The 12,086-nt window shown below is 48.2% G+C and overlaps 1 protein-coding gene across 5 annotated transcripts in view; it reads right to left on the minus strand.

Annotated features, from left to right (window-relative positions):
* Positions 1-12,086, minus strand: part of GREB1L (GREB1 like retinoic acid receptor coactivator) — a 191,311-nt gene that overhangs the window by 58,099 nt on the left and 121,126 nt on the right. For 3 of the 5 annotated variants that reach the window (XM_075314467.1, XM_075314466.1, XM_075314469.1), the window contains 8 exons: positions 10,419-10,595; positions 10,013-10,189; positions 7,704-7,814; positions 1,504-1,638; positions 1,296-1,424; positions 1,078-1,197; positions 662-784; positions 235-420 (listed from right to left, as the gene is read on the minus strand). In XM_075314467.1, coding sequence (XP_075170582.1) covers positions 235-420; positions 662-784; positions 1,078-1,197; positions 1,296-1,424; positions 1,504-1,638; positions 7,704-7,814; positions 10,013-10,189; positions 10,419-10,595 — 1,158 coding nt within the window. The remainder of the gene's footprint in view (positions 1-234; positions 421-661; positions 785-1,077; positions 1,198-1,295; positions 1,425-1,503; positions 1,639-7,703; positions 7,815-10,012; positions 10,190-10,418; positions 10,596-12,086) is intronic. The other 2 variants (XM_075314470.1, XM_075314468.1) reach the window with 1 other exon arrangement.

Genomic DNA, 12,086 nt, shown 5'->3' on the forward strand with positions numbered 1-12,086 from the left:
GTCATCAAAAAAGCATTATCATTTTTTCTTACTTTTAGAAACATTACATGGTTGATAAGGAGTAACTCATTAAATAACAAACATTTTAGAAAAGAATGGGTGCTATTGGGACATACTGATTGTCCTTGCCTTTAGGAAAAAAACTTTGTAAACTATTGAAAGTAGAAATATTATCCAACCCTTCAATACTTCTTGCATAACAAAAGGAAAGCAGAGAAACTCTAAATATCTTACCAAGTCGCACAAGATACTGGATAGTCAGAAGAATTAGATTTTCCACACTGAGAAATTGACTGCTGGAAATCCCCATCTGATCCAGCTCCTTTTTCTCCAATTCATGTAACTTGTAGCAATTCATTAACAGCGGACTTACTACAATATCTCCAACATTTCCATAGAAATACGGCAATGTGCCATAACCTGTAACAATGCATGTAATAAAAGATAATACAAAAGGGAAAAAAAATAGAATATATTTACATTAAAATATGTGTATGTAGGTTTGTGAATGTATGTGTGCGCATAAATATATCTATAGCTATATATATCTATATATTATACACACACAATTTAATGCAATTATAATATTGGGTATTTAAATTAGTATTATCAACACAAAATTTTATTTTTTATCTCAAATTTCTATTTCTTGGAGACTCACCTATCAATATCACAGGGCGCACACCCGAGTTATTCAACAGATTTTCAGGCACAATTACTGTTTCTCCAGCTGGAATTGGTTGTGGCTGGAAAACACCCCCTAAATTAGGCTGTGGCAAAGAGGCTAGATTGGGAACATAAGGAAAAAATATATATTAGGTGTCAGCACATCTATTTGCAGGTATGTCGTTACCACCATTTATCTGTGGACTGCAGATGAACATAAACGTCTTATTTTAGTGGAGTGTAGGGGTTTCTAAATTGTTGATTATTTCTTCCTCCATTTCTGGTTGATGACTAATGTGTCAGAATATAATGAACATGATCCCCAAAAAACAATCCTGATTGGCTGATTTTTGGTTTTTTTTTTTCATAAGCTTCCTTTTTACTAATGCAAACAAAATTCTATCATCTGACCTGGTCTGGTAATGGGACGAACAGGAGGTGAAGGAAAAGGCAATAATGGTGCTTGAGCCAGGGAGATAAGGGGCCATCCTCTGTGTCTCTTCTTTGGTGGGCCAGAAAAAGTCATCACTGCTAGTCAAGATGAACAGAGTTAATTCACTGAACACACCAACAAATACACCAATATTTTATTCAGACAATACAAAATGTGGATGTAAAAAAATCCATACAGCTATCACCAGCAAGGCATCCAGGACTTTGAGACATTGAGTGAGTGAGTGGCAGAGATGGTGGTGGGTTTAGTACGGACATTCTTCCTCCATTCATGGTACCATTAGGGAGATCTGGTGCTTGCATTGCTAGAAGGAACAAATAATAAACAGTGAACATAAAGGAACTATGTATGTAATGGCAGCTTGCAAATCAATGCTAACTCACCTGCAGTAAAATTCTTAACTACAGCATGGACAGGTAGTGGTAATGGCTTCACAATGCCCTTATTTCGGGACAGATCCTGAGGAGTACTTGAATTATTAACAGTAGGTGTCTTGACTGAGGCACAAGATTGCAACTCTAATAGACAAAATAATACAATTAAGGATTGAGTGTGTTGCAGGCATTAGGTTGGTGGCTTCGCTATCCTTTACATTATATTAAAGAATAAAGAGAATTTTGTTTACTTACCGTAAATTCTTTTTCTTATAGTTCCGTAATGGGAGACCCAGACCATGGGGTGTATAGCTTCTGCCTCCGGAGGACACAGAAAGTACTACACTAAAAAGTGTAGCTCCTCCCTCCTAGCATATACACCCCCTGGATAACCAAATATAGCCAGTTTAGTGCAAAAGCTGAAGGAGGACAGCCACCCACAAGTAGAGATAGAGCAAAACCCGGAAAAACCGGAGCCTCTGTCTACAACAACAGCCGGTGAAAACACACGGAACAAGAAAACTGCCAACAGGCAACAGGGAGGGTGCTGGGTCTCCCATTACAGAACTATAAGAAAAAGAATTTACGGTAAGTAAACAAAATTCTCTTTTTCTTCATCGTTCCTTATGGGAGACCCAGACCATGGGACGTCTCAAAGCAGTCCATGGGTGGGAATAAACAGAAAACTGAGAAGTAGGCGAAACCTAACTTCACAAATGGGCGACAGCCGCCTGAAGGATGCGTCTGCCCAAGCTCGCATCTGCCGAAGCATGAGCATGCACTTGGTAGTGCTTCGAAAAGGTATGCAGACTAATCCAAGTGGCAGTCTGACAGACCTGCTGAGCCGTAGCCTGGGCCTGAAAGCCTAAGAGGCACCGACAGCTCTGGTCAAGTGTGCCTTGATCCCCGGCGGGGGAGGCACCTGAGAACACTGGTAGGCATAGGAAATGGCCGACCTAATCCAACGAGCTAGGGTCGGCTTAGAAGCCGAGAGGCCCTTGCGCCGACCTGAGGTCAGCACAAAAAGAGAGGTGCACCGCCTAAGAGCAGCGGTGCGAGACACATAGATCCGGAGCGCCCGCACCAGATCCAGAGTATGCAACGCTTTTTCAAAGCGATGAACAGGAGCCGGACAAAAGGAATGCAGGGAAATATCCTGGTTAAGGTGGAAAGGAGATACCACCTTAGGAAGAAAGTCCGGAGTCGGACAGAGAACCACCTTATCCTGATGAAAAACCAAAAAAGGTGACTCCGAAGAGAGAGCAGCCAAATCAGAGACTCTCCTGAGGGAGGTTATGGCCACTAGAAAGACCACTTTCTGTGAAAGACGAGACAAAGAAACCTCCCTAAGTGGCTCAAAAGGGGGTTTCTGCAAGGCCGTGAGGACCAGATTAAGGTCCCAGGGATCCAAAGGCCGCCGGTAAGGCGGAATGATGTGAGATGCGCCCTGCATGAAGGTGCGCACCTGAGCCAGTCGGGCGATACGCCGCTGGAACAATACTGACAGAGCCGAGCCCTGACCCTTGAGGGAAGGGAGGGATAGTCCTAGCTGCAGACCGGACTGTAAAAAGGACAGAAGGGTCGGCAGGGAAAAAGGCCAAGGAGCATGGCCGGAAGAGCGACACCAGGACAGGAAGATTCTCCAGGTCCTGTGATATATCTTGGCCGAGGAAGACTTCCGAGCCCGAGTCATAGTGGAGATGACTTCAGGAGGAATACCAGAAGTCGTCAAGATCCAGGACTCAAGAGCCACGCCGTCAATCTGAGAGCCGCAGAATTCTGGCGGAAAAACGGACCTTGTGAGAGAAGGTCTGGACGGTCCGGAAGATGCCACGGCACCTCTACGGACAGGTGGAGCAGGTCTGGATACCAAGCTCGCCTGGGCCAGTCTGGAGCAATGAGGATGACCCGACGGCCCTCCATTCTGATCTTGCACAGGACTCTGGGCAAGAGAGCTAGAGGGGGAAACACGTAAGACAGACGAAACTGGGACCAATCCTGAACCAGCGCGTCCGCTGCAAAGGTCTGAGGATCGTGGGAGCGAGCCACGTCAACCGGAACCTTGTTGTTGTGCCGGGATGCCATTAAATCCACTTCCGGAGTGCCCCACTTGCGGCAGATTGTCCGAAACACTGCCGGATGCAGAGCCCACTCGCCGCTGTCCACGGTCTGACGGCTGAGATAATCTGCCTCCCAGTTTTCCACGCCTGGGATGTGGACTGCGGATATGGTGGACATGGAGTCCTCCGTCCACTGAAGGATGCGTTGAACCTCCAACATTGCCAGGCGGCTGCGTGTCCCGCCATGGTGATTGATGTAGGCAACTGCTGTCGCGTTGTCTGACTGGACTCGAATGTGCTTGCCCGCCAACAGATGGTGAAAGGCTAAGAGAGCTAGAAGAACAGCTCTGATTTCCAGCACATTGATCGAGAGGGCTGATTCGGACTGAGTCCAAGTGCCCTGCGCTCTGTGGTGGAGATATACTGCTCCCCAGCCGGTTAGACTGGCATCCGTGGTGAGGATCATCCAGGACGGGGCCAGGAAGGAACGTCCCTGAGACAGAGAGAGGGGCCGAAGCCACCACTGAAGGGAGCCCCTGGTCTGTGGCGACAGAGCCACCAACCTGTGCAAGGAGTAAGTCAGCTTGTCCCAACAGCGGAGAATGTCCAGCTGCAGGGGACGCAGATGGAACTGGGCAAAGGGAACCGCTTCCATTGACGCCACCATCTGACCCAGCACCTGCATTAGGTGCCTGATGGAGTGACGGCGAGACCTCAGTAAAGAGCGCACCGCCAGATGGAGGGACTGCTGTTTGACTAAGGGCAGCTTTACAAGTGCCGGCAAAGTCTCGAACTGCATCCCTAGGTACGTGAGACTCTGGGTCGGAGTCAGAGTGGACTTGGGTAGATTGACAAGCCACCCGAACTGGACTAGAGTGGCGAGAGTGAGCGAGACACTCCGCTGACAGTCTGCACTGGATGAAGCCTTGACTAGAAGGTCGTCCAGGTAAGGAATCACTGCCAACCCCTGGAGATGCAGAACCGCAACCACTGCTGCCATGACCTTGCTGAATACTCGAGGGACCGTGGCTAACCCGAAGGGGAGAGCCACGAATTGGAAATGTTCCTCTCCGATTGCAAAACGTAGCCAACGCTGGTCTGAAACTGCAATTTGCACATGCAGATAGGCATCTCTGATGTTGATGGATGCTAGGAAATCTCCTTGGTTCATTGAGGCAATGACTGATCGCAGAGACTCCATGCGAAAATGCCGCACCTGAACATGCTTGTTGAGAAGCTTGAGATCCAGGATGGGCCGGAAGGAACCGTCCTTTTTAGGGACTAGGAAGAGGTTTGAGTAGAAACCTCTGAACCGTTCCCGGGCGGGAACCGGTACAATTACTCCATTGGCCTGCAAGGATGCCACGGCCTGCGAGAAGGCGGCGGCCTTGGAGCAGGGGGGAGTGGACAGAAAAAATCTGTTTGGCGGGCTGCAAGAGAATTCTATCCTGTAGCCGTGGGAGATGATATCCCGCACCCACTGATCGGAGACGTGTTGAAACCACACGTCGCCAAAGTGGGAGAGCCTGCCACCGACCAAGGACGTTGCTGGCGCGGCCAGATAGTCAAGAGGAGGCTGCCTTCGTGGCAGCGGCCCCTGCGGACTTCTGAGGACGCGGCTTCGTGCGCCAGCTGGGTTTTCGGTCCTTGGCTGAGTTAGTGGACGAGGCTGAGGGCTTAGAGGATGACCAGTTAGAGGAACGAAAGGAACGAAACCTCGACTGGTTCCTGCCTTGGACAGGTTTCCTGGTTTTAGTTTGTGGCAAGGAAGTACTCTTCCCGCCAGTAGCTTCCTTAATGATTTCATCCAGTTGTTCGCCGAACAGCCGGGACCCAGCAAATGGGAGCCCAGCAAGGTACTTCTTGGAAGAAGCGTCTGCTTTCCACTCTCGCAGCCACAAGATCCTGCGTATAGCGAGGGAATTAGCCGAAGCCACCGCCGTGCGGTGAGAAGCCTCCAGAATGGCAGACATGGCATAGGATGAAAAGGCTGAAGCCTGGGAAGTTAAGGCAACCATTTCGGGCATAGAGTCCCTGGTGAGGGAATGCATCTCCTCTAGAGAAGCAGAGATGGCTTTGAGAGCCCACACTGCTGCAAAAGATGGGGAGAACGAGGCCCCAGCCGCTTCATATACAGATTTGGCCAGAAGGTCAACCTGGCGGTCAGTGGAATCCTTAAGTGAGGTGCCATCAGCCACGGATACAACTGTCCGGGCTGAGATTCTAGACACCGGAGGGTCTACCTTCGCTGAATGAGCCCACTCCTTGACCACCTCTGGTGGAAAGGGAAAACGGTCATCAGAACTACGCTTTGGGAAGCGTTTGTCAGGACAGGCCCTAGGCTTGGTCACAGTGTCCTGAAAACTGGAGTGGTTAAAGAACACACTCCTTGTTCTCTTAGGCAAGGTAAACTGGTGGTTTTCTGCCAGAGAGGGTTGTTCCTCCGATACTGGTGGATTGAGGTCCAGTACAGAATTAATGGACGCAATCAAATCACTAACATCTGCATCACCTTCGATCAGATCAATGGGGCACATGGCGGTAGCGTCCGAGCCCACAGTAAAGGCATCCTCCTCGTCCTGTGATTCAGCTCGTGAATCAGAGCCGCGGGACGAGGAAGGAGAGGAGTCCCTGCGTCTCCGTTTAGGAGGACGGGGTCTGAGCTCTGTGAGCTCTGCTGAGCGAGCCGTAGCAGCAGAGGCGCCCTGAGAAGGGGGCTGATGCATGCTCAGCAGAGTCCGGGACAACTGTCCCATGGAGTCGGCAAAGGACTGGGAGATTGACCTAGAGAAGGATTCTACCCAAGCCGGGGGTTCAGCCACCGGAGCCGAAGCAGCCGGAGGGACCACTGGGAGTGAGACTCCAGGCTGAGGCACCACCATGTTAGAGCAGGCATCACAATGTGGATATGTGCTCGGTTCAGGCAGTACGAGCTTACATGCAGTGCATATTGAGTACAGCCTTGCAGCCTTGCTCCTTGTGTGAGACATGCTGCTGAAGTGGGGGTTCTGAGTAGAATGGTCCCCAGAGAGTATATAACTAGGTCCACAACCGGAGGCTGTGGCTTACCCGACCGTTTGTGTGCCCTCCACAGACCGGACCCCCAGAGAGATGCTGCAGGCAGCTCCAATCAGTGTGAGAACGCTGATAAAATGGCGCCGGAGCGAGGAGAGGGGGCGGGGCCTATCTCAAAGACCGGGATCCGGAGGGCAAAGGTGGTATACAGGGGAGGGAATCTTTCCTCAGAGAGGAGTGTCCCTTCCCTGTGCTGAACAGCCGCTGGGCGGAGCTGTACTGTCCCTCTGCATGATTGGCATGCAGGGGCAGTGAAAACTAAAGTAGGCCTCAGGCGAAGCCGGGGCCTAAATTTAACACTGCGGCCGGCGCGCAGGCACCATCGGCGCGGTTCTCCGGTGAAAACCAGAGAACCGGCTGGAAAGTCAGCATAGTTACACAGCACACTCTCCCCAACAATTAAGTACAAGGGACCCCCTGATAACCACGTCTCAGATACTTAGCTTGTGAGACGCAGGGCCAGGTCCCTGAGGGATGAGTGCTCCGTCCGGCAGGATCCAAAAGGGGTGCGGATGGAGACCGGTCTCCTGCAAGGCAGTGAGAACCGTGCTGGCTCCCACTTCAAGCCAGAGCCCGAGGGAATGGTGAAGGAGCGCGGCATGAAGGGCTCCAGCCCTGAAAATCAACCTTAACAGCCGACACAGTGGGGTGAGAAGGGACATGCCGGGAGTCCAGGCTTGGACCCGCTTTTCTTCAAACTCTTTTCAAAAATCAAAAACAGATGAGGATGCATGTGTGGATGTGTGCCTCCTGAACACAAAGCGTTGAACTGGCTATATTTGGTTATCCAGGGGGTGTATATGCTAGGAGGGAGGAGCTACACTTTTTAGTGTAGTACTTTGTGTGTCCTCCGGAGGCAGAAGCTATACACCCCATGGTCTGGGTCTCCCATAAGGAACGATGAAGAAATACGGATAACAAAAACGTACATGTGAGTATTAAGTTTCGTTATTAGACAATGAAAAAAATATATATTATTTTTACTAATCCAATGATCTAGATATTGATGTCCTCTCATATACTTGAAAATTATAAATGGAGCAGTAAGGAGACTGGAGAGAATAAAAAGATTACCTGAACGCAAGAATCCAGACTTGTACCCATTTGTGTTTCCATTCTCAGCAGTCAGCGAGATGGAAGTGATCGGATTGGCAGTTGGATTAGGGTATGGTTGACTTCGAGGCTCTTAAAAACATAGAAATGCATGTTGTAATAACTTTTAAAATTGCAGTAGGTTCATGCTATATGCTACTGATAAAAATAGCGCTACAACCCTGTACCTTCCATAGGATCACAACTGCACTTCTCAAGATTGTTATATGTACTACAGGTTATACTGTGACGCCCTGGCCTATCAGGTCTTCACAAGGGTGCCGTGCAACCTGCGCTTCTGCATGGCACCCACTCCTCCTTGATTACGGGTCCTGTCACTTTGGTGTTGTTGCCAACATGTGTACACAAATCCTGAGGAACACTCTGCACCACACCCAAAACACCCATTGGGCAGCCTGAGGGGAATAGGCCACACAGATGGAAGGCTGGTAGAGGGAAGGCAGAAGTGTCAGTACCGTTGAGAAGTTGAAGTTCAGCAGTGACAGTGAGAGGTCACGCTGTGGAGCAGGGCTCCTGTACAAGTCCCAGACGTGGGCCTGGCCAGAAGGAGCTGGAACCCCGGTCGCAGGGGGTAGTGGCAGGGAGCACGGTGCTGCTACAGGGAGCAGGCCGGCTGCCTTGTGCTACAACCGGGCAGGGACCAGGGCACGATTGGGTACGCGGACCCTAGGCTGGGAAGTAGCTTCACGCAGCCTAGTAATTCACCCGACGGGAACGGAATCTTCAGGAACCATTCCCCACCCGCTCCAGAATCTGGGTACTAGAGCAACGAGGGAGATAGGACTTCCCACAACCGTCCAGAAAATCCCAAGCGTGAACCCTGAGAGCAAGCTCACCCTGCTAGCCATGCAAGTGAGCGGGACCCAAAACGCTTCAAGTGTAAGGGATCCACACGTAGGACACACTGTGCCAAGGGACAAGGCTTCAGGTCAACAGGAAACACCAAGAGGACACGGAACCGGCGTGCCCGCCCAAGGACCACAGAGTGCTCAAGAGTTTGGTTTACCTGGTGTCAGCGTCAGTGACTTTGGACTGTGAGTACACGTTACCCCCCCCCCTTGCACCCAACGGGTTCCCCGCGCCATCCATCACCGGACCCCGGGACACCACTCCCCTGCCAATGGTGGGGTTAACAACTTCAGCTGCTACACACAAGCGTCCCCGGGCTCCTCAAAACCGGCAGCGGTGGTCCCTCACGTTACCACACACCGTGGGTGGTGTCACGAACATTATCCCAAAACCACCAACAATCCCCCCGTTTATTTCCGAGGGTGCCGAGCGACGCCACCTCGGATCCGGAGACCTCTCGAACCACTGCGGATCTGGGTCCGAGCAGCCCATCGGCTGTCGCGGGGGCGGCACAATACCAGGGGTGGGCAATTTTACAGAGTGGCCACATGAGATCATGACTGGTGTGGAGGGCAGAACCAAAAGGCTGAAATTAATGCTACTCAAAATATATTATTATTTAATAGTACTGTTAATTGGATCACTTAATAGTAAGCATAAATAAGTATGCTGACATCCCCCCTATATACAGCATGACCCCTCACACAGCCTCACAAATACGGCATGAGCCCGCACACAGCCTCCCAAATACGGCATGAGCCCCCACACAGCCTCCCAAACACGGCATGAGCCCCACATGACCTATATACAGCATAAGCCCATTTACATGGGAGAGAGAAAAGATAATAAAAGACCACAAGACTCTACACGCTCCCATTCTTCAGCGCCCTGCTGCAGTGACCCTCCACAGCCGAAGCACTGATGTGATGTAATTGCATCTGCCGACTGGTGGAAGGAGGCGCTGGCTTCATCTCCTCCACCGACTTAATTCCCCAATATCTGCATCCTGGATGTGAGGATAGCGGAAACACCGGGCATCAGAGGCGCTTGGGCACTGGAAGGCATGGTGTGGCCCGCCATTTTCAGCTGTCTTGATCCCCCGTGGACTGTACTTTGCCCAGACCTGGGTTATACTATACTATACTATAATGTGATAAGTGGCAACTCGCATGTACGGTACAAAGAACTCTTTCCCCTTCAGTCTTTTAAAGGGGAACCCAACCAGAGAACTTCTTTTATGAGGGCTATAGGCACTAATAGGTAATAAGGACAAGGCCTATCTTTAAATCCATTCCCTCCATAATCAGAGATTATTTGTAGCAGAGGAGGAGGACAGTCGGCAGCCACTGAAAGGGGATGAATGAAAAAAGGATCTTTACTTGAACCTTATAGCTGATATTTATCAATTTAAAGGGATTCACCTTTCCAGCAGATAAGCGGTCCTCTGCAGAGCACTCCTTGGGAGTTCTTCACAAGATAATACTTTAAGTGCTTTTGCTTCTTTGGCTGAGTTGTAAGTTTTAGGTTAATATGATTGGAAAATTCTGTGAAATACCTAAATCCATGTTCTCCACAGCCAATGCAATTTCCAGAGAAACCTTAAAAAATATTGAACAATTAGATTTTACAAAACTAATGGAAGTTCAAGTCTGGAGGATTTTATTTGTAACAGATAAACCTACAATGTATTAGGTGCTGAACCGGAATGATGAGCAGGAATAATAAGTATTTTAGGCAATCTTCAAAATGACTTTCACAGTAGCTTTTTTTTTTTGCATGAGCAAAAGCCGCCACAGTGCAGCAGTAAAGTTTCCAAAAGTCACTTACCTAAAAGAGCATTTTTCCCATCTTCATCAGGAAGAAATCTTTTATCAACTGCACAGACAAGAATATGTTCAGGGAGACTCAGCGACTTCACTCCAACCAAAAGAAAGCCAGGAGGAACCTCAATTTGCTCTTTACTCAGTGACACCAACCGTAAATCCTTCCCTGCTTGGCAGAAACCTGAAGTAGATGAATAATTACATTACACTACTATCAGTTTGCATTGGGGGGCTAAAATTGCATAAAATAAAGTGGATAAATAATTTTGACAAGATCTTTACATTGTTAATGTGTCTAGATTTTCCTAGAGTCAGTCCTGTTTAGCCATTGGGAGACCAACATCTTGTATCCCTAATAAAGGAATTTTCATTTCTATAAAACTTGCTTTTGATTATCTTAAGGCAAGGCCATCAGTATTAAAGGGTTATTCTCAAGTTGTCTCTTGAGCAGCTCCGAGTTCTGCAGTCTCCTCACTTCTTGGTTTCAGTTAGGATGGGCTCTGCTCCAGTAACAACTCTGGTGATTAGCAGAGATTCAGTATCGAAAAACACTTTAAAAGCTCAGCACCAGTTCTGCTTTAACACATTGAGCTATTAGTGGCTTGTTCGGGAGTGTACACCGCTATCACTGTATTACCATAAAGAAACAGGGCATTTTAACAAGCACACAGCTCTGTACAGAACATGATAATGGTACCTGCTCTGATAGCATGATGTGGTGTGGGCTGGTAATTTTTCAAGATTTATAACAGCAGCTCGTCAGGAGCGAAGAAGGTGAAGGAAAGAGGTGAGCAGATAACTGCTGTATAGAAATCAATGGGCTGGAGAGGTGGCTGGTATGTTAGGAGTTAACCCCTCTCCTGAAATGTACTGTTGCTACTGTGCACTCTCAGATAGGGTCTGTACAAGTAATAGTGGCAGACCTCCATGGAAAGCAGCTGTACTCTAGGTAAGATAAAAGCTCTAAAAAGGTAGGATAATGACAGAGAGAAAAAGGAAATCAATAAGCAAAACTTGCTCATTTTCATGGTGTCTAAATTAAGCAATTTAATAACGTTACAATATTTAAAACCATCCTAAAGCATTAAGACGACCACTGATAAGCTACTTGTTTGCTAATCAGCGATCATTTAATATCCAGATTACAAAGGAAGACCACTCTTTAGAGCTGCAGTGAACGATCTGTAATATCACTTTCAGTGCACATAGACTGCCACTGTCCTCAGCAGTACAGGACAATAAGCTGCCAATTATTAACTGTTTGTGCATCAAACTTATTTCAAATATTTTGCTTGTTCATCATTAGCCTGTTTAGAATGTAAATGTATTGTAAAGAGAGTATTCCTAACAATGCACATTTATGAAAAATCTTTACATGTAAATGGACTTTAAAGCAGTGTGTGCACGTTGCATATTTAGCTGCAGAAATTTCTGCACCATTTCTGCATCTCTCTGTGTGAAAAACCCAGAGCACAAACGCACTATGCATTTTTTTCATTGCCTTCAAATGGTGAAAAATGCACTCAAAGCTGAAAGAATTGACATGCTACAGATTTTCTGCACCAAATCTGTAAGGGGAAAAAAAACAAAACCCTCAATGTGCACTACACTTCAGGTTCCTCATGGACTTTGCTGGCATCAGGATTTGCTTGCAGATTTGTGTCAAATTAAT

The sequence above is a fragment of the Anomaloglossus baeobatrachus genome, chromosome 6, assembly GCF_048569485.1.
Source record: "Anomaloglossus baeobatrachus isolate aAnoBae1 chromosome 6, aAnoBae1.hap1, whole genome shotgun sequence".
In the NCBI taxonomy this organism is placed as follows: Eukaryota; Metazoa; Chordata; class Amphibia; order Anura; family Aromobatidae; genus Anomaloglossus; species Anomaloglossus baeobatrachus.